The sequence below is a fragment of the Oncorhynchus mykiss genome, chromosome 2, assembly GCF_057628025.1.
Source record: "Oncorhynchus mykiss isolate SJ-2025 chromosome 2, ASM5762802v1, whole genome shotgun sequence".
NCBI lineage: Eukaryota > Metazoa > Chordata > Actinopteri > Salmoniformes > Salmonidae > Oncorhynchus > Oncorhynchus mykiss.
In genome coordinates this window covers 65,178,901-65,198,176 of record NC_143023.1, presented here as the reverse complement: position 1 = coordinate 65,198,176, position 19,276 = coordinate 65,178,901, and the positions used below count along the sequence as shown (strand labels likewise).

The window sequence follows — 19,276 nt, the reverse complement described above, 5'->3', positions numbered from 1 at the left end:
CTTTGAAAACAACAACACAAAAGCACCCCATTGATTGTATAATATATGAAAATGTAGATACTGAGACGCAGTATCTTTAAATTCGGGTCTTAGTTCCCCGAAACCATCCCCAATGTTACACTTTCTCAGTTTCGTTGTATATTTTCTGGGGTGAACAGTGCAGCAGTTGGAGAGGCAATAGCTGAATTTACATTTAAAGCGTAACCTCAGTATCTAGGACAGTTGAGAATCCAAGAGTTACTGATAGATGTTTGAGGCAGACAGGCATATCCATACGCATAAAGCAATATCAACAAAGTAAATGGAGCGACACATTGCAGAGATCAGGCATTTGAATAGCTCACCTGAGTGACTGGGTTGAAATACGCCCTGAGAAATGTGACCTTGCGTTACGGCTTCCAAATAAACATTGGCATCTCGCCTTATATGGCTATATGTATGCTTTCACCCCCCATTCTATTTGAGTTGGAATGATATACCCAGGCTTGTATATAGTGTGTATGTGTTTGATGAAAACAATATTTCTTTGAGACATAAAGACCGTATTTAATTGAAGCTTTTGTGTACATGCGTGTCATACATGGGGACTTTTCGGAAGCTTTTGAAGCAAACCGACATGAATTTGAAAGAGATTTCTTTCAGTCACATTAATTTTGTCTTTCCATGGTATGGGTGGCAGAGAGGAATTGATGTCTGGGTGCAGGAAACAGTAATAGGCAACCCCCTGTGGTTATCCTGATTATGCGGGTGAGATATTATAAATGGGTGTGTACAGGGATTCAAGAGATTGGTGTTCTTGTTATAAAAAAATATATCTATTCTGTCGGGGCTGCTTTGAATTGAGTGAGAGTGTCTTGTGTGTAAAACCAATCTCCTTTTCACTTTTGTCAGATACATTCCCTTCTGTCATTTCAATAAATATTGAGCAACTTTTTCAGTTGATTTTGCAGGAGTTTCTGGCACCTGGCAATATTGTTAAAAGATAAACCCATCATAACACGAGGCTCAGGGGTGTTATCTTCCATCTGTGAGGTGTTTTCACAGGTAGACCTAATCTGGTCTCCTATACCAGGGTTTCCCCAACTCGGTTTCCCAAATTCGCCCTAGCAACACAGCTGACTCAAATAACACATTGGGGAGGCAGGACCGAGTTTGGGACACCCTGTCTTACTTCAATTACACTTTATATACCTCCAAATATGTTAGAATGCAAAATTATTTATGACCATTTCATTTGAGTAATGTGGTTGTTTTCGGTAGTATCTACGCATTTTAAAGCTGCCTTATCATGTTCTGTGTAAATTGTTTCATTGCTTCCACTATAACACATAGGCCTAGCTGTTTGTCATCCACAGGTGCCGTAATACTGATAAGACGCATCTCCTTAAAGGTGTCATCCGGCCCAAGTCAGTTCATGTCAGTTATGGCCACATTGCCCCATGCTAACCTGCTAAGGTCTCACACCTTTGTGTGACAAACAGTAATATATGCCATCTTCTGAGATGGTGTCATTCTAACTGCACCCAGTCCCATCTGCAGATCTAAAGGACTGCCTTTGGCTTGAGACTACTGGGAGATAAAACATGGAAAAATCAGTCCTACTGTATGCAGTATTTAACTGCAGGCTATGTATAATTGCCATGCTATTAACAATGGGCCCTAGTTCTCCCGTTGACTTCTTCACCTGCATTATAGATGAGGGGCTGTAGCCCCAGAGTTCCCTAACCCCCTGCTGGAGCCAATCAGGAGGACCCACTCATCAACATTTTGTGGTGTCCCATGACACACATATGCAAATGTCTGTGAATATCATGAATAGCATACCTTATTAAATGCAGCTGCGCTGTTGTGATATACTGTACATGATATACATGTAGGAAACGGATCAGAAGAATAACCTTTTAACCTTTTCCACCCTCACTCAATGTAAATTTACCCGCCTTAAGATATGCATAGTATACAGCAGCTCTGCAGGGGAAATTATAATCAGCTCTGAACTGTGTTAATTGACAAGCAAATGTATACCTCTGCTATAAATAACCCTGCTGATGTCTATGAGGCGTGTGAAGAGCATTATCAAATGTCAGAAGGATCGTATTGACTCTGAAGAGGAAGGCTCTGTCTGCTTAGCCTGTGACCTTCTTCCATGATTCATTTCCACCTGTTAGTCTTTCTAACTTTTAATAACAACATGTCTACTCCTGTGTGTTTGGGGCAAGGCGTCACATTTGATGCCTGATTTGATTTATATATTTATTTGTTATTGCCTTCTCTTCCCAAATCCAATTTTAGCTGACATTTCTCATGACTGTAACGAAGAATGACCTTTGAAAAGGACACTTCCGTTCTTGCATGCAGACGGGTGGTGGTCTAGTGGTGTAGGGAGGCAGGCCTAGTGACGGGGAGGCAGGTCTTAACAATGGGAGAGGTGTTGTTGCCTTCATCCATCTCCCCTACCCCTCTCACCCACCGAGGGAAAGCCCACCCCCAGGCCTGCAAGTCACCTTGGGAAGGTGTTACAGCGGAAGCATCTGCCCCCGACCTTAATGTTGTTCAGAGTGATAATTGCATTGGGGCTTTGACTGCTCTCTCCTTGATCTCTCTCTCATGATCAATTCTCTGATTCAATGAGCCTAACACAATACACTGGCTGAGGAACAGAGGAAAAGCGTGAAGAAAAAAAGTTCCCATGTGCTTTGGGTGCAATGTCTGGTTATGAGGTAATGAAGCCTTCATAAGGACTTAATAATTCTTCCCTCTTTATGTTAATAGGGTTCGTAATCCACATCGACAGGCTCCTTCACCCTTCCAACCCTCCAACACCACTCACACAGCACTCTCCGTCTAACACAGAACACATTCAGGCTCATGGCTACATCATAATTGTACAGATACGCTACAGATACGACCGTTTACCCACAAGGACACACGTAGAGTGACAGTCTGAATGCCTTGCACAGAATATACACACATGCTCATATGGTCATTGCACGCATCTATGCATGATTACACACCCATGCATATTCATGCCAACATATAGTGCACCGATGCATTCAGGGTTGGTTCTAGCCTTTTGGGGGCCCTAAGCGAGGTTTGGTTGGGGGCCCCCCCACCTTTTAGTGTCTCACCTCTTAATGGTGGAGAGAACTTTAAAAAAAGTTAATTTCCTTCAATTCTACACATTTTGCCATAGGGCATATAGAAAATGTTGCAGTTTCAAGGAAGGTCTTTGCAATTCACCACATTTTGCCATGGGAAGGAGAGAACATTTTGCAATTTTACAACACATTTCATACAATTCTATTAATTTTGCCATTGAACAGAAAGAACAAATGTGCAGTTTAACAGATCATTTCCAGCAATTCTACACATTTTGTCATGACTTATGCCATGTTAATATGATATCTGAGTGAGAGTGACTAACAAAACCAATGGGGGCCCCCTGGAAGTCAGGGCCCCTGGGCATGTGCCTTGCATGCTCAGTGGGCATTCGGCCATGATTACTACAAGTTTAGATAGCTGGTTAGACTAACTTACCAATAATACAGTTGTTAGCTGATACAGCTTATTGAGTGAATGACAAGAAAAGAAAAACTGCTGATGCGCAACCAAATGTCAGAATTGGAACTTGTGTTTTCTACTATACCTGAGTTCCTAAAAAAAAGTGCATACGGCCTCCCGAGTGGCGCAGCATTTTAAGGCACTGCATCTCAGTGCAAGAGGCGTCACTACAGTCCCTGGTTTGAACCCAGGCTGTATCACATCCGGCCGTGATTGGGAGTCCCATAGGGCGGCGCACAATTGGCCCAGCGTTGTCCTGGTTTGGCCGGGGTAGGCCGTCATTGTGAATAGGAATGTGTTCTTAACTGACTTGCCTAGTTAAATAAAGGTTAAATAAAAAATAAATAATAATAATACATTTTTTTTAAATGTATTTCGCTTATGCCTGGGGCCGCCCCTGTATGCAGAAGATACTGTGTCGAAACAACAAGAGTTCTTCCAGAGGCCTCCTGCTCTTCCCCTGCTCCAGTATGAAGCTCTCCCTAAACCATTCCAGTAATTGATTCTGTCTGTGTGACAATCTGAAAGGGATTATTTGTGAGCCAAGAGAGGTTTCCTACAAAATTCCGTTATTGTGTTCCATTTTTAGACTAATGGTGTGAATTTATTTGTTTTTTTTCCTCTGAAAAGCTGCAGCTCACATCATAGTTCCATTCCCATGTGATGCCATTATCTCTTTATCACTGTTACACAGATGGAAGGTGACTGTTAGACTGGGGAGCATCATCTTTTGATGCTGCAAAGGGCAGGTCAACAACTGCAGAAACCATTACTAATCACTACTAATACTCTGTTGTCTAGCAGCCAGAAAAAAATCCTTTGTCAACAGGCCATCTTCATGGGCATACTTTCTTAGAAACACTAGCTTTTTCCTCCTACAGTACACTTGTATCTAATTCCAGTGTCTATATTTGTCCTTCTGAGGGCAGTCTTTGTGTAGAGTTCCCATTTCTCATTAGCGTGTCCCCATCCTCAGGGGGACAGGCTTGATAGACAGATGGACAGACAGACAGTCTTTTTGCCGGCTCAGTTAGCTCTGGCTCTGGCGACATGTTATTTTCCTAGGACTGGGCTCTTAATACACAGTGTCCAGATGAACTCCTTTGTGTGCCAAGAATAATAACATGTAGAATTAAACCATACAGCCCCTGCTAGTCCCAATGGATGCAGCTTTAATAATCTCATTATCAATTTAATGAGGTGATTAGAATGCCAGAGGCCAGGGGTGCACATAGAGTGTTATGGAAGATGCTAGTAGCATCCTGAGTCCTCCTGGCGTCTTGGTGGTGCAGTCCTCCTGGCTCCTAATCCTTCAGCTAGCTAGGGGATTCGTTACCATTGTCTCTGGAGACCTGGCTCGACACGGCTGCTGTAATGCCGGGTCACACGCTCTATCTCTGTTATGGTGGTCGCAGGTCCTCTAAAAAAGACATACATCTCTGTGTGGGGTTCTGTTCCCTCTGTGTGGGGTTCTGTTCCCTCTGTGTGGGGTTCTGTTCCCTCTGTGTGGGGTTCTGTTCCCATTGTGTGGGGTTCTGTTCCCTCTGTGTAGGGTTCTGTTCTCTCTGTGTCACAGAAAATGCTAGGTACAATCATGAGCGGTGGCAAGCGCCTCTTTGGCTTTTTCGTTGCCACGGAAACAGGCATGTGCAGCTGCGCATCAGTGTTTAGTAGGGTTAGTCTAGGGCAGTAGTTCCCAACCAGGGGTACTAGGACCCCTGGGGGTACTTGGGAAAGGGGGATACCTAGTCAGAGAAGACATATTAGACCACAGGCCTGCTGGTAAAATGCACATGAGGGGGTACTTCAGGGGGACTCCGGGCAGAGCAAAATTCAGTTGGTTGTACAGTACCCGAAAAAAGGTTGGGAACCACTGGCCTATGGGATCCCAATGCACCCAACCACCAAATTAAGTACTCGCCGAGGAAGCACATTAAGCATCGGAACAATTTTGTTGTTTCATTTGATGCAATCAACCTGGACAGACCTTTTCCTTTGAACCTTAAACATGTAAACAACATAGACTACCCATGATTCAACTACGCCATAACATATAGTAATGATAAAGAATGGTATGAACGGTAAGATTTCCCCCCCTTTCCCTCTCAATGATTGAGGTAAAAAAAAAACAATTACAGACTTCGTCTACCCCGACCCAACGATTTGAAATCCTTGAAAGGGAGTGAATGAGTGCACACTGCAGGGAGAAGAGGATGTGTGATAGGAATTGGACTGTAATGTGGGGGACAGGCAACCAGCCCTCAGCTGGGCAATTTGACTCTCCGAAATCCTCAAGCTGAATTAGTCACAGTGGCTGCTGAAGAGCCTCCTGTGCCTGACCAACTGAGGCCGGCTTCTTACCCGTAATGTGGGATACTGACTCTATGCTACCTACCGCCAGGTCTGAGATAGGGAAGGATTTACTGTACAGTAGAGTGATTTCATCTTTATATTTGAGAAAATAGCCTGAACTGCCCATCCTACTGTATGTCTCTATCCATGGTGCTGAAGTAAGAACAGGCAAAGGGCTGTGTTTGAATACTGGCGCTGTCCATGGTCCTGTAGTAGAGAGGAGCAGGTAACGAGTATGCAGTGAATATTGTACAGCAATGTGGACTATTGACAGCACTAAGAGATATGTGTAATTATGCTGCCCATAGATGCTGCCCATTGATCTGGTCTTGTGCAGTCTGTGGTTCTGTATAGAGGGGCTACTGAGAGGTGTGTGTAGTGTACTCTTTCCCTGTCCGTGGTGCTGCAGAGCAAGGCAGCAGAGGGAACAGGTCAGGGACAGGCAGCCAGAGAATCAGCAGTCCCCAGCTCCCCAGGGCCAGATGAGTGGTAAGACTGCAGTGGAATGCATTGATTATCTGTCAAGCAGGCCTGCTAGGATCTAACCAGGGCAGTGTTAGGGTATTAAGTGATCTGAAGTATTCAATGAATATTGATAATGAGTGGCTGTTCGCCTGGCTCTACTATTAGTGATTCAACCCCCCTGGTGCTCACCGTCTCTTCACAGAGATGGGTCTGGGTTGGAGAGGGCTTGGGTAGCTGGTCCCTAGTGAGCATTTCACTGTGTTAGTTTGATGGTGCAATATTTTCACATCATTGCGTTGATCTTGAGCACAACCTCGTACTTCATACTGTAGCCTACCATTTTTCACTCCTGGAAGCGCATGCCTTTTCATATTGGAAGTCGCTCTGGATAAGAGTGTCTGTTAAATGACAAAAATGTAAATATAAATATGTTATCAGCTCTCCAGAATACATTCAGATCCTTTGGTGGACCACTCACTCTCGCTCTACAAGAATGCCTCCATTTCAGGGTTTAACACCTTAGAGAGGTGCTCTGGTGGTTACATGCCTTATCTCACCTCCTTTGTATTGGATTTGAAGGCCTCAGGCCCTCGCTGTCTCTATTTAATTTGTTGTCTTGAAAATGACCAAGTCTGTCTTTATTGGATTGTCAAGGCTGCTCCGTTCCCTCCGGCACCACTTATTCTCTCAGGATTTTTCGTGTTTCTTTTGGTTTGTGCTTTGTGTTTTCTCTGCTGCTGTTTTCTTCACCCGCCTCGGCCACATAGTCCAGCACTAATACATTTATCCCTCTCTCTGTGTTTTCTCTATCTCCCTCTCTTCTACAGAAACTTATCGAAGAATCCTCTGACCACATTATCATGGCAACTCTTCCAGAATCTTCAACTCTTCGAGCTGTAAGTTTTTGTACATTTTTTTACCAAATCAAAATCAAAATCAAATCAAATGTATTTATATAGCCCTTCTTCCATCAGCTGATATAACAAAGTGCTGTACAGAAACCCAGCCTAAAACCCCAAACAGCAAGCAATGCAGATGTAGAAGCACGGTGGCTAGGAAAAACTCCCTAGAAAGGCCAAAACCTAGGAAGAAGCCTAGAGAGGGGTGGCCAGTCCTCTTCTGACTGTGCCGGGTAGAGATTATAACAGAACATGGCCAAGATGTTCAAATGTTCATAAATGACCAACATGGTCAAATAATAATTATCACAGTAGTTGTCGAGGGTGCAACAAGTCAGCACCTCAGGAGTAAATGTCAGGAGTAAATGTCAGTTGGCTTTTCATAGCCAATGATTAAGAGTATCAGCATAAATACTGGAGGCTGAGACAGGAGGGGTCAGGAGACACTGTGGCCCCATCCGAGGACACCCCCGGACAGGGCCAAACAGGAAGGATATAACCCCACCCACTTTGCCAAAGCACAGCCCCCACACCACTAGAGGGATATCTTCAACCACCAACTTACCATCCTGTGACAAGGCAGAGTATAGCCCACAAAGATCTCCGCCACGGCACAACCCAAGAGGGGGGAAGACCACCAGGAAGACCACGTCAGCGACTAAACCCACTCAAGTGACGCACCCCTCCTACGGACGGCATGGAAGAGCACCAGTAAGCCAGTGACTCAGCCCCTGTAATAGGGTTAGAGGCAGAGAATCGCAGTGGAGAGAGGGAAACCGGCCAGGCAGAGACAGCAAGGGCAGTTCGTTGCTCCAGAGCCTTTCCGTCTTTTCTATCCCTGGCAAAGAGAATCAGGAGATGTCTCATTTTTGGTACTAATGCATCAATATGCACACACACACACACACACACGGTATCTGCAGTTGGTAACATATACAATATAACTGATAGAGATGTAGAATGCTCAAGAACTACCTTCACACTCCTAGGCCATACTACACTCTTATGACCTACTGAAGAGATGAGTCTGCAGTAAAGACTTAAAGGTTGAGACCGAGTCTGCGTCTCTCACATGGGTAGGCAGACCATTCCAGCTCTATAGGAGAAAGCCCTGCCTCCAGCTGTTTGCTTAGAAATGCCAGGGACAATTAGGAGGCCTGCATCTTGTGACTGTAGAGTACGTGTAGATATGTACGGCAGGACCAAATGGTAAAGATAGGTAGGAACAAGCACATGTGATGCTTTGTAGGTTAGCAGTAAAACCTGGAAATCAGCCCTTGCCTTAACAGGAGGCCAGTGTAGGGAGGCTAGTACTGGAGTAATATGATCACATTTTTGGTTCCAGTCAGGATTCTAGCAGCCGAATTTAGCACTAACTGAAGTTTATTTAGTGCTTTATCCGGTTAGCCGGAAAGTAGAGCATTGTAGTAGTCTAACCTAGAAGAAACAAAAGCATAATTTTTGGACAGAAAGTTTCTGATTTTTGCAATGTTAAGTAGATGGAAAAAAGCTGTCCTTGAAATGGTCTTGATATGTTCGTCAAAAGAGAGATCAGGGTCCAGAGTAGCGCCGATGTCCTTCACAGTTTTATTTGAGATGACTGTACAACCATCAAGATTAATTGTCAGATTCAACAGAAGATCTCTTTGTTTCTTGGGACCTAGAACAAGCATCTGAGTTTGAAAGTAGAAAGTTTGCAGCAATCCACTTCCTTATGTCTGAAACACAGGCTTCTAGCGAGGGCAATTTTGGGGCTTCACCATGTTTAATTGAAATGTATAGCTGTGTGTCATCCGCATAGCAGTGAAAGTTAACATTATGTTTTCGAATAACATCCCCAAGAGGTAAAATATATAGTGAAAACAATAGTGGTCATAAGACAGAACCTTGAGGAACACTGAAATTTACAGTTGATTTGTCAGAGGACAAACCATTCACAGAGACAAATTGATATCTTTCCGAGAGATAAGATCTAAACCAGGCCAGAAATTGTCCGTGTAGACCAATTTCGGTTTGTCTGTCTTCAGCTCTTTCTAAAATTTTAGAGAGGAATGGAAGATTCTATATAGGCCGATAGTTTTTTATATTTTCTGGGTCAAGGTTTGGTTTCTTCAAGAGAGGCTTTTTTACTGCCACTTTTAGTGAGTTTGGTACACATCCGGTGGATAGAGAGCCATTTATTATGTTCAACATAGGAGGGCCAAGTACAGGAAGCAGCTCTTTCAGTAGTTTAGTTGGAATAGGGTCCAGTATGCAGCTTGAAGGTTTAGAGGCCATGAATATTTTCATCATTGTGTCAAGAGATATAGTACTAAAACACTTGAGTGTCTCCCTTGATCCTAGGTCCTGGCAGAGTTGTGCAGACTCAGAACAACTGAGCTTTGGAGGAATACGCAGATTTAAAGAGGAGTCCGTATTTTCCATGTGAATATTAAAGTCACCAAAAATTTGAATATTATCTGCTAAGACCACAAGGTCCAATAGGAATTCAGGGAACTCAGTGAGGAACGCTGTATATGGCCCAGAAGGCCTGTAAACAGTAGCTATAAAAAGTGATTGGGTAGGCTGCATAGATTTAATGACTAGAAGCTCAAAAGACGAAAACGTTTTTTGTTTTTGTAAATTGAAATTCGCTATCGTAAATGTTAGCAACACCTCCGCCTTTGCGGGATGCACGGGTGATATGGTCACTAGTGTAACCAGGAGGTGAGGCCTCATTTAACATAGTAAATTCATCAGGCTTAAGCCATGTTTCAGTCAGGCCAATCACATCAAGATTATGATCAGTGATTAGTTCATTGACTGCCTTTGAATTAAGGGATCTAACATTAATTAGCCCGATTTTGAGATGTGAGGTATCACGATCTCTTTCAATAATGACAGGAATTGAGGAGGTCTTTATTCTAGTGAGATTGCTAAGGCGAACACCGCCATGTTTAGTTTTGCCCAACCTAGGTCGAGGCACAGACACGGTCTCAATGGGGATAGCTGAGCTGACTACACTGACTGTGCTAGTGGCTGACTCCACTAAGCTGGCAGGCTGGCTAACAGCCTGCTGCCTGGCCTGCACCCTATTTCATTGTGGAGCTAGAGGAGTTAGAGCCCTGTCTATGTTCGTAGATAAGATGAGAGCACCCCTCCAGCTAGGATGGAGTCTGTCACTCCTCAACAGGCCAGGCTTGGTCCTGTTTGTGGGTGAGTCCCAGAAAGAGGGCCAATTATTTAGAAATTCTATCTTTTGGGAGGGGCAGAAAACAGTTTCAACCAGCGATTAAGTTGTGAGACTCTGCTGTAGAGCTCATCACTCCCCCTAACTGGGAGGGGGCCAGAGACAATTACTCGATGCCGACACATCTTTCTAGCTGATTTACACGCAGAAGCTATTGCACTTGGTGACCTCTGACTGTTTCATCCTAACATCGTTGGTGCCGACGTGGATAACAATATCTCTATACTCTCTACACTACACAGTTTTAGCTTTAGCCAGCATCATCTTCAGATTAGCCTTAACATCGGTAGCCCTGCCCCCTGGTAAACAGTGTATGATCGCTGGATGATTCGTTTTAAGTCTAATACTGCGGGTAATGGAGTCGCCAATGACTAGGGTTTTCAATTTGTCAGAGCTAATGGTGGGAGCCTTCGGCGTCTCAGACCCCGTAACGGGAGGAATTGAGACCAGAGAAGGCTCGGCCTCAGACTCCGACTCGCTGCTTAATGGGGAGAACCGGTTGAAAGTTTCTGTCGGCTGAATGAGCAACACCGGTTGAGCATTCCTACAGCATTTCCCTCCAGACGCCATGAGAAAGTTGTTTGGCTGCGGGGACCGTGCGAGGGGATTTATACTACTATCTGTACTTACTGGTGGCACAGACGCTGTTTCATCCTTTCCTACACTGAAATTACCCTTGCCTAACGATTGCGTCTGAAGCGGGGCTTGCAGCACAGCTATCATCGCCGTAAGGCTATCGTTCTCCTGTATATTATGAGTACAGCGACTGCAGTTAGAAGGCATCATGTTAATGTTACTACTTAGCTTCGGCTGGTGGAAGTCCTGACGAACCATGTCGTTAAAACCCCCAGAGTGAAAAAGTTGAATGAAAAAAAGTTGAGTGAGGGAAAATATAAACGGTAATTAAAAAGTAAAAACCGTAAAATTGTCAGGTAGCAAAGTAAGGTTGGCAACAAAATGCACAGCAGCACGTAAACAAGTCTGCAAGTTGTTATCTTATTTGATCAACTTGTGCACCCAGAAAAACCTTTCATAGAGCCTGTTATATCCTAAGTGTGCAACCCATTTACCACAACCATCATGGTTTCCAAATGGATTCCCAGGTTCGTCAGGCTTCCATTCAAAGCCAAACAACAATTAACTTGGAGAAAATCATTGAAACAGACAAAGAACACAATACTTTTATTTATTTATTTTTTTTACCCCTTTTTCATGGTATCCAATTGTTGTAGTAGCTACTATCTTGTCTCATTGCTACAACTCCCGTACGGGCTCAGGAGAGACAAAGGTTGAAAGTCATGCGTCCTCCAATACACAACCCAACCAAGCCGCATGACTTTCTTAACACAGCACACATCCAACCCGGAAGCCAGCCGCACCAATGCGCCGGAGGAAACACCGTGCACCTGGCCACCTTGGTTAGCGCACACTGCACCCAGCCCGCCACAGGAGTCGCTGGTGCGCAATGAGACAAGCCCTCCAAGCCGACCAAGCCCTCCCTAACCCAGGCGACGCTAGGCCAATTGTGCGTCGCCCCACGGACCTCCCGGTCGTAGCCGGTTACGACAGAGCCTGGGCACGAACCCAGGAACTCTGATGGCACAGCTGGCGCTGCAGTACAGCGCCCTTAACCACTGCGCCACCCGGGAGGCCTGAACACGATACTTTATTCCCTGCGTCATAACCGTTGATTTAATGGATGTGACATATGAGTGTGTTAAATGGAGCTGTCCAGGCCGGGTGATTCTCTGGTCCACAGTCCAGGTGTTTCCAGGTGGTCCTTTAGTTTCTTGTTTGTCCACGAATGTACAGGTGTCGGATCTTAATTTGAACGCTCTTTTGTTGTTGAGAATTCTCCTGCATCACCAGAAATGCAGATGAGCTTTGTGATTTACATTAATTCACTGAAAACCCACACTAACCCACGGCTACATTAAAAGTATTGCACTTTATATGTAGCCTAATTTTGGCCAGCTAATAGCCTAACCACCAATTAAGCAACATCATAGACTAAACTTTCAAATCCTGCTGCTGCAGCTGCAGGATTATTTTGCTGTGACAATATAGGTCACATTAAAATCCTACACCTGTATGAGCAATCAGTGTTTATGGCCTGAATCTGGTACTTGTTTGGACCTGTTAGGTCCTCCCTTTCGGTAGAATACACAAATTGAAGCCAAGCGTTGATATATGGCCATCGTAGAGTTATTACACTTGCATCCCCTCCATCCTCTCCAGTCCAGGAATCAGAGTGAGTGCTTTCCCTAAATAGCAGAGAGCCTCAGCCAGGGCCTGACGCAGAGCAAAGAGCAGGGAGCAGGCTAGGCTTTATCATCGCTCAGCTCAGCCCAGGGAGGGGGAACAAATGAAGAGCAGCTGTAAGGTTGTGATATAAATGTGGTATTTTAAGCTATGGAAACAGGGCAGCTCCTCTGAGGAGGCCTATCTTCTTTTCATGGTTGCCTGTCCTTTAGAGGCAGAAGGAGGAGGAGGATGGTGTACATGGAGCACTACTAAAAGCAACCAAATACATAGAATACTTGAATAATGCCAGAGTAAGAATATAATGGGCAGCAGAGTAGCTGATGATAGGAGTTAGAATGTACAGCTGATTTTTAATGGAATATCTACATAGTCATACAGAAGCCCATTATCAGCAACCATCTCTCCTGTGTTCCAATGGCACGTTGTGTTAGCTAATCCAAGTTCATAATTTTAAAAGGCTAATTATACATTTGAAAACCCTTTTGCAATTATGTTAGCACAGCTGAAAACTGTTGTCCTGGTTAAAGAAGCAATAAAACTGTCCTTCTTTAGACTAGTTGAGTATCTGGAGCATCAGCATTTGTTGGTTCGATTACAGGCTCAAAATTGCCAGAAACAAAGAACTTTCGTCTGAAACTGAAACTCTAGTTTGAGAAACAGATGCCGCACAAGTCCTCAACTGGCAGCTTCATTAAATAGTACCCGTAAAACAACGTCAACAGTGAAGAGGCAACTCTAGGATACTGGCCTTCTAGGAAGAGTTGCAAACAAAAAGCCATATCTCAGACTGGCCAATAAAAATAACATTTTAAGATGGGCAAAATAATACACACACTGGACAGAGGAACTCTGCCTAGAAGGCCAGCATCCTGGAGTCACCTCTTCACTGTTGACGTTAAGACTGGAGTTTTGCTGGTACTATTTAATGAAGATGCCAGTTGAGGACTTGTGAGGCGTTTCTCAAACTAGACACCCTAATGTACTTGTCCTCTTGCTTAGTTGTGCACCTGGGCCTCCCACTCCTCTTTCTATTCTGGTTAGAGACAGTTTGCGCTGTTCTGTGAAGGGAGTAGTACACAGCGTTGTACGATATCTTCAGTTTCTTGGCAATTTCTGGCATGGAATAACCTTCATTACTCAGAACAACAATAGACTGATGAGTTTCAGGCCATTTTGAGCCTGTAATCCAACCCACAAATGCTTATTCTCCAGATTCTCAACTAGTTTAAAGAAGGCCAGTTTTATTGTTTCTTTAAACAGAACTACAGTTTTCAGCTGTGCTAACATAATTGCAATGATCAATTAGCCTTTTAAAATGATAAACTTGGATTAGCTAACACAACGTGCCATTGGAACACAGGAGTGATGGTTGCTGATAAAGGGCCTCTGTACGTCTATGAAGATATTCCATTAAAAATCTGCCGTTTCCATCTACAATAGTCATTTACAACATTAACAATGTCTACACTGTATTTCTGATCAATTTGATGTTATTTTAATGGACAAAAATGTGCTTTTCTTTCAAAAACAAGGACATTTTCTAAGTGACCCCAAACATTAGTGTAGCTGTATGATGAGAGGGTATACTGACAACATGGAAAAGATTGAGTGAAGTAGAGACAAATAAGTGTTGTTTTGAAGACACAGATAAAGTATAGACTCTACAGATGGTAATTTTGTTGTGTGAACTTAAATGACCGTTCCTTTTGATACCATTGTTATTTCTAGCCATATTTGGACTGTGTGTGTCTTCTGAAGAGTACAGCCTGTTAGAAGAATAAAAAACCTTTCATTCTGCTTATACACTCTTACAAAAAAAGTTTATATCTAGAATCTAAAAGGGGACAGCCGAAGAACCATTTTCAAACCCTTTTTTTCCAAGAGTGTAGTATTTAATCTCTAATTACTAAAACTGTTCAACAAAGGCTCAGTGATAAGCGCCCGACATCACAGCTTGAGCAAAGAGAAGAATCTGACGAAAAGAAGATGAAACTGGTTAGAAATTAGTGCCATTTCCTTCTGACCAATTGGGAACAAAGACATTGATTAATTTCTTATTTTCTGTGGTGTAGAGCCTAACAAACGACTAATAACATTTAATTCAATGGTTATCAATTTTTTTCTTAAATGATTTACTCTCCAGTCCTCTGTGGAATGTCGGCACAATGACAAACATAGCAAACACAGCAGAGCTGAGGCATGCGGATAGGCTTCTTGGACTGCGTCCTAAATGGGACCCTATTCCCTCATAGTCCAATACTTTTGACCAGAACCCAGTGGGTCCTGGTAAAAAGTAGTGCACAATATAGGGTATAGGGTGCAATTTCAGATGCACCCTGCGTCTGACTTTAAAGCTGAGATCCACATTAAGGGAAAGAAGGTTGAGTCTGTCTTTAAAGCTGAGATACTTTTTACATTCAGCATCACTCCGTCAAGGGAAATATAGCATTATTTCTAACAAAGACATGACATATATTTCAGGATGTTCTGTATCCCTGGAAATAATCAGAATTCATGTAAACATTATAGTTGTGAAAACCCAGTTTGTCCAAAAATAAGTGGTCTCTTAGCACAGCTTATCCTGGGTATGGGGTAAATTGAGCCGTGGGACAGGGTAAGTTAAGCGGCCAACAAATGTCTGTACTGAATTAAATAGTATACTACTTTTTTAAAACCATGTCTATCTTTATTTCCCAAAAACAGTTAAACACATTCACAGTCCCTTTTTTTTGTCTTTTAATATTTGAAGCATCTTTTAACACAGGCTTAACACCTAACAAATGCTTTGTACTTTTTAAAACACTTTTAACATAGGCCAGGCCCTATTGTTACCTCACATCCCAGCGATAAGGCCTTGCTTAACTTGCCATTGGCTCAACTTACCCCAAGCCAAACATTTTCACTATTAGCCCACACAGCTACAAGAATGCACTTTCTGCAATGATGTGCAATGATGTCAGATGGAGAAAAAAAAGCAGTGTTTTTTTTCAAAAGTAATGTCTGTTGTTTTAATATGGCAAACGGACATGGCATTTTCACTGCTACAGATTCCAACTTTAATGGCATGTGCTAGCACGCTGGTCATCATGGTCCCATGCACTCTCTAGGGACCACATCTGTTGATTAAAACTAGACAGGCAGAGGGATGGCCTTTCTTTCCAGATCAGAGTGCATCAGAGTTATGCCCGTCAGTCTGAAATGGCTGCTGTTGTGGAGGTGTTTCAACTGAAGCACTAAGGCACTGCACAATCAGACCCCTATTTTTCACTGGATATAAGGACAAGTACTTTTTGTTGGATTTTTAAACGTCAGTAAGGGGCCTCAGGATAGGGCATGGGTTGCAGGATACATCAAATCAACTTTTATTTGTACATTGTACATTTTAAATTTGGCACATACATGTTCTGGGAGATATTCAAATTCATGTAAGATGCAGTAATGTGTAGTAATCATGACGCAGAAGGCATACAATTGCTTAATAATTTCAAAGGCAAAACTGACCTGAATTGTTTTGCCATTTTAAATGAGTTGTTGTTGCGAGCCTCAGACACATTGTGTTACATGCATGAAGCCTCGGGGCTAGCGCTGCTGAACCTTGTCGTTTCACTGACTATTTCTGTATGCATGGTTTCCTCTCTAACTGCTTGGAATAAACAAAGCAACAGTAAACAGAGTGATACTGAACGCACAAAGCAATAAAGTGTGAGACAACAGCAACAGCAGCTCCGTGTGAGAGTCTTAACCACCAGCAGCCATGCCACTCTGTGCTACTGCTTGTGTTCTGTGGTAATTGCTGTCAGCTTGTTTTGGTGCTTGACAGGAAAAAAACAACACAGGGTTACTAGGGTGAAAAGGGAATGTGTGTGTGTGTGTGTGTGTGTGTGTGTGTGTGTGTGTGTGTGTGTGTGTGTGTGTGTGTGTGTGTGTGTGTGTGTGTGTGTGTGTGTGTGTGTGTGTGTGTGTGTGTGTGGCTCCTGTTCCCCAGTCCTGCAAGTGTAATCACAGAATGGTAAATGAGCTGTGTGAATGAGGTAGCCTCATCAGGAGTCTTGGTGCTGGCTGGGTGCATACCTGCCAATCTCACTGCTCCCTCCCCTCACCAAGCCCAACCTAGCAAATGAGCTGCTTTACTGAGCTGAGACACACACACACACACACACACACAAGCGTGCACACATGTACACACACACACGCATGCAAACACGAGTACTCATGATAGATAGAGAGAGAGAGCAGGTAATAAGGAGTAGCACTGGCAAGGGAGACGGTGCTAAAGGATGACGGTGCTAAAGGATGACGGTGCTAAAGGATGACGATGCTAAAGGATGACGGTGCTAAAGGATGACGGTGCTAAAGGATGACGGTGCTAAAGGATGGCGGTGCTAAAGGATGACGGTGCTAAAGGATGACGGTGCTAAAGGATGACGGTGCTAAAGGATGACGGTGCTAAAGGATGACGGTGCTAAAGGATGGCGGTGCTAAAGGATGACGGTGCTAAAGGTGCTAAAGGATGACGGTGGTAAAGGTGCTAAAGGATGACGGTGCTAAAGGATGACGGTGCTAAACGTTTTGGGATGACTATCTTTATCGTATGAATAAAAACATTAGAACAGTAGTATAAAAACAGTAGAACAGTAGTATAAAAACAGTAGAACAGTAGTATAAAAATAGTAGAACAGTAGTATAAAAACAGTAGAACAGTAGTATAAAAATAGTAGAACAGTAGTATAAAAACAGTAGAACAGTAGAACAGTAGTATAAAAACAGTAGAACAGCACTATAAAAACATTAGAACCGTAGTATAAAAACAGTAGAACAGTAGTACTAGAACAGTAGAACAGTAGTATAAAAACAGTAGAACAGTAGTATAAAAACAGTAGAACAGTAGAACAGTAGTATAAAAACAGTAGAACAGCACTATAAAAACATTAGAACAGTAGTATAAAAACAGTAGAACAGTAGTATAAAAACAGTAGAACAGTAGTACTAGAACAGTAGAACAGTAGTATAAAAAAATTAGAATAGTAGTATAAAAACAGTAGAACAGTAGTACTAGAACAGTAGAACAGCACTATAAAAACATTAGAACAGTAGTATAAAAACAGTAGAACAGTAGTACTAGAACAATAGAACAGTAGTATAAAAACAGTAGAATAGTAGTATAAAAACAGTAGAACAGTAGTACTAGAACAGTAGAACAGTAGTACTAGAACAGTAGAACAGCACTATAAAAACATTAGAACAGTAGTATAAAAACAGTAGAACAGTAGTACTAGAACAGTAGAACATCACTATAAAAACATTAGAACAGTAGTATAAAAACAGTAGAACAGTAGTACTAGAACAGTAGAACAGTAGTATAAAAACAGTAGAATAGTAGTATAAAAACAGTAGAAAAGTAGTATAAAAACGTATAAAAACAGTAGAACAGTAGTACTAGAACAGTAGAACAGCACTATAAAAACATTAGAACAGTAGTATAAAAACAGAAGAACAGTAGTACTAGAACAGTAGAACAGCACTATAAAAACATTAGAACAGTAGTATAAAAACAGTAGAACAGTAGTACTAGAACAGTAGAACAGTAGTATAAAAACAGTAGAATAGTAGTATAAAAACAGTAGAACAGTAGTATAAAAACAGTAGAACAGTCGTACTAGAACAGTAGAACAGTAGTATAAAAACAGTAGAATAGTAGTATAAAAACAGTAGAACAGTAGTATAAAAACAGTAGAACAGTCGTACTAGAACAGTAGAATAGCACTATAAAAACATTAGAACAGTAGTATAAAAACAGTAGAACAGTAGTACTAGAACAGTAGAACAGTAGTATAAAAACAGTAGAATAGTAGTATAAAAACAGTAGAACAGTAGTACTAGAACAGTAGAACAGCACTATAAAAACATTAGAACAGTAGTATAAAAACAGTAGAACAGTAGTATAAAAACAGTAGAACAGTAGTACTAGAACAGTAGAACAGTAGTATAAAAAAATTAGAATAGTAGTATAAAAACAGTAGAACAGTAGTACTAGAACAGTAGAACAGCACTATAAAAACATTAGAACAGTAGTATAAAAACAGTAGAACAGTAGTACTAGAACAATAGAACAGTAGTATAAAAACAGTAGAATAGTAGTATAAAAACAGTAGAACAGTAGTACTAGAACAGTAGAACAGCACTATAAAAACATTAGAACAGTAGTATAAAAACAGTAGAACAGTAGTATAAAAACAGTAGAACAGTAGTACTAGAACAGTAGAACAGTAGTATAAAAAAATTAGAATAGTAGTATAAAAACAGTAGAACAGTAGTACTAGAACAGTAGAACAGCACTATAAAAACATTAGAACAGTAGTATAAAAACAGTAGAACAGTAGTACTAGAACAATAGAACAGTAGTATAAAAACAGTAGAATAGTAGTATAAAAACAGTAGAACAGTAGTATAAAAACAGTAGAACAGTAGTACTAGAACAGTAGAACAGCACTATAAAAACATTAGA

The 19,276-nt window shown here is 42.1% G+C and overlaps 1 protein-coding gene across 2 annotated transcripts in view; it reads left to right on the top strand.

Moving 5' to 3' along the window:
- The window catches only part of ntrk3a (neurotrophic tyrosine kinase, receptor, type 3a), a 256,336-nt gene that overhangs the window by 88,044 nt on the left and 149,016 nt on the right, over window positions 1-19,276 (top strand). For both annotated transcript variants that reach the window (XM_036953153.2, XM_036953129.2), the window contains exon 4: window positions 7,206-7,274. In XM_036953153.2, the coding sequence (XP_036809048.1) occupies window positions 7,206-7,274 (69 nt within the window). The remainder of the gene's footprint in view (window positions 1-7,205; window positions 7,275-19,276) is intronic.